We start from the raw sequence: 1315 nt of genomic DNA on the forward strand, positions 1-1315 counted from the left end.
GTTCTCCTTACAATTGAATCATATGTGAGCACAGGCTTCAATGAATCTTTTACACCTGGTACATACCCCATTGCTCACTCTAGCTATAAGGACTTTATCTCCACTTCACACTCCTTGATGAAATGATTAACCACAAAATAGTGCTATGCTTATTGGCAATTGGGTGGGCCCATAGGCATTTGAACCTATAAGTCCACTGTTCGGAACTCCAGTAGACTTCCTCTCTCTGATAATTAAGATGGCTGCATAGACCTTGATGAAGACAAGCTGGGAGCGACAGCGGCAGCTACCTGCCATCATAGAGTTTCCCCGACTCCGCGACGTCTTTGGGGGCGAATGTGGGGGCGACGTCATTTGCTATGTCGGCGGCAACGTGTCTAGCTGATGCGGGAGTGCTCGCCGACTTGATTTTGTACAATATGCGGGAGGATATTGTGGAGCCAGTGATTGAGGAGGAGGCAGCTGCGCGAAACGGCATCGTGTGTTCTGTCCTTGCGTTCAACTTCCGCATGGAAAATGCCAAGGTCAAGGCAGCCGTCCGCTCAGCAGCACTGCACTTAGCGGCCAGAGATCCCACAAGTGACCTATTATTGTGCCCAATGCTCTACTACCACACGGACACGCTTTTGGGCTACCATCCGGACGGCATCCCTTGCTGCATCAGGCATCACGGCCCCTTCTTCGCTGACCTCGTGCAGCACTTCTCTATTGACGATGCTTGTGTGGCATTTGGTAGCACCGACAAGGCCATGCACCTCATGCACCAGCAGCAGGCCCGGCTGCAGTACCTACGGGATCGGGTGGACATGTTCGTGCTGCAGCACTCGAATTTGCAGGGCAGTTTCCTCCTTCGATGCGGCATAGACCCTAACCGCATTTATCGGCTACGGCCCCCCATTGAGGCCACCGTGCCCGACATCTTGAGGACGCCAGTCAGCATGGGATCATGTTTTTACCAGGGTGGAGTTCCTTGACAAGTGGGGGGTGTGTGTGCGGGTGCTTGTTGTTGGTGGTGATGCTAGAGACGAGGATCGGAGGGCCAACATTCTAGGGCGCGTGCCAACACGCTATGCTCAACACTTCATGGCTGTGCAGAAGCTACCGAAGTTGGCCTTATATTCGCTATTTTTCACAGCGCGCGACAAAGGAGGAGTGTTGTGTGCATCTCCCGGTACGAGACGTTCGGAATCACGCCTCTGGAGGCAGCCCTGAATGGGGTAAACACGCTGATGGTCGACTCTTATGAGCAGGTGGAGGCCTCCAAATTCTTTCCCGAGACGAACCTCTTTGGAGCTACCGTCACCAAACTGGCCAG

The 1315-nt window shown here is 53.4% G+C and overlaps 1 protein-coding gene across 1 annotated transcript; it reads left to right on the forward strand.

Annotated features, from left to right (window-relative positions):
* Positions 1 to 359: 359 nt before the first annotated feature.
* LOC147450673 (uncharacterized) lies at positions 360 to 974 on the forward strand. Its single transcript, XM_086520501.1, has one exon. The coding sequence runs from the start codon at positions 360 to 362 to the stop codon at positions 972 to 974; it is 615 nt and encodes a 204-aa protein (XP_086376627.1).
* The last annotated feature ends 341 nt before the right edge of the window (positions 975 to 1315 follow it).

This window comes from Adiantum capillus-veneris, chromosome 9 (assembly GCF_014529385.1).
Source record: "Adiantum capillus-veneris isolate H3 chromosome 9, ASM1452938v2, whole genome shotgun sequence".
Classification (NCBI taxonomy): Eukaryota; Viridiplantae; Streptophyta; class Polypodiopsida; order Polypodiales; family Pteridaceae; genus Adiantum; species Adiantum capillus-veneris.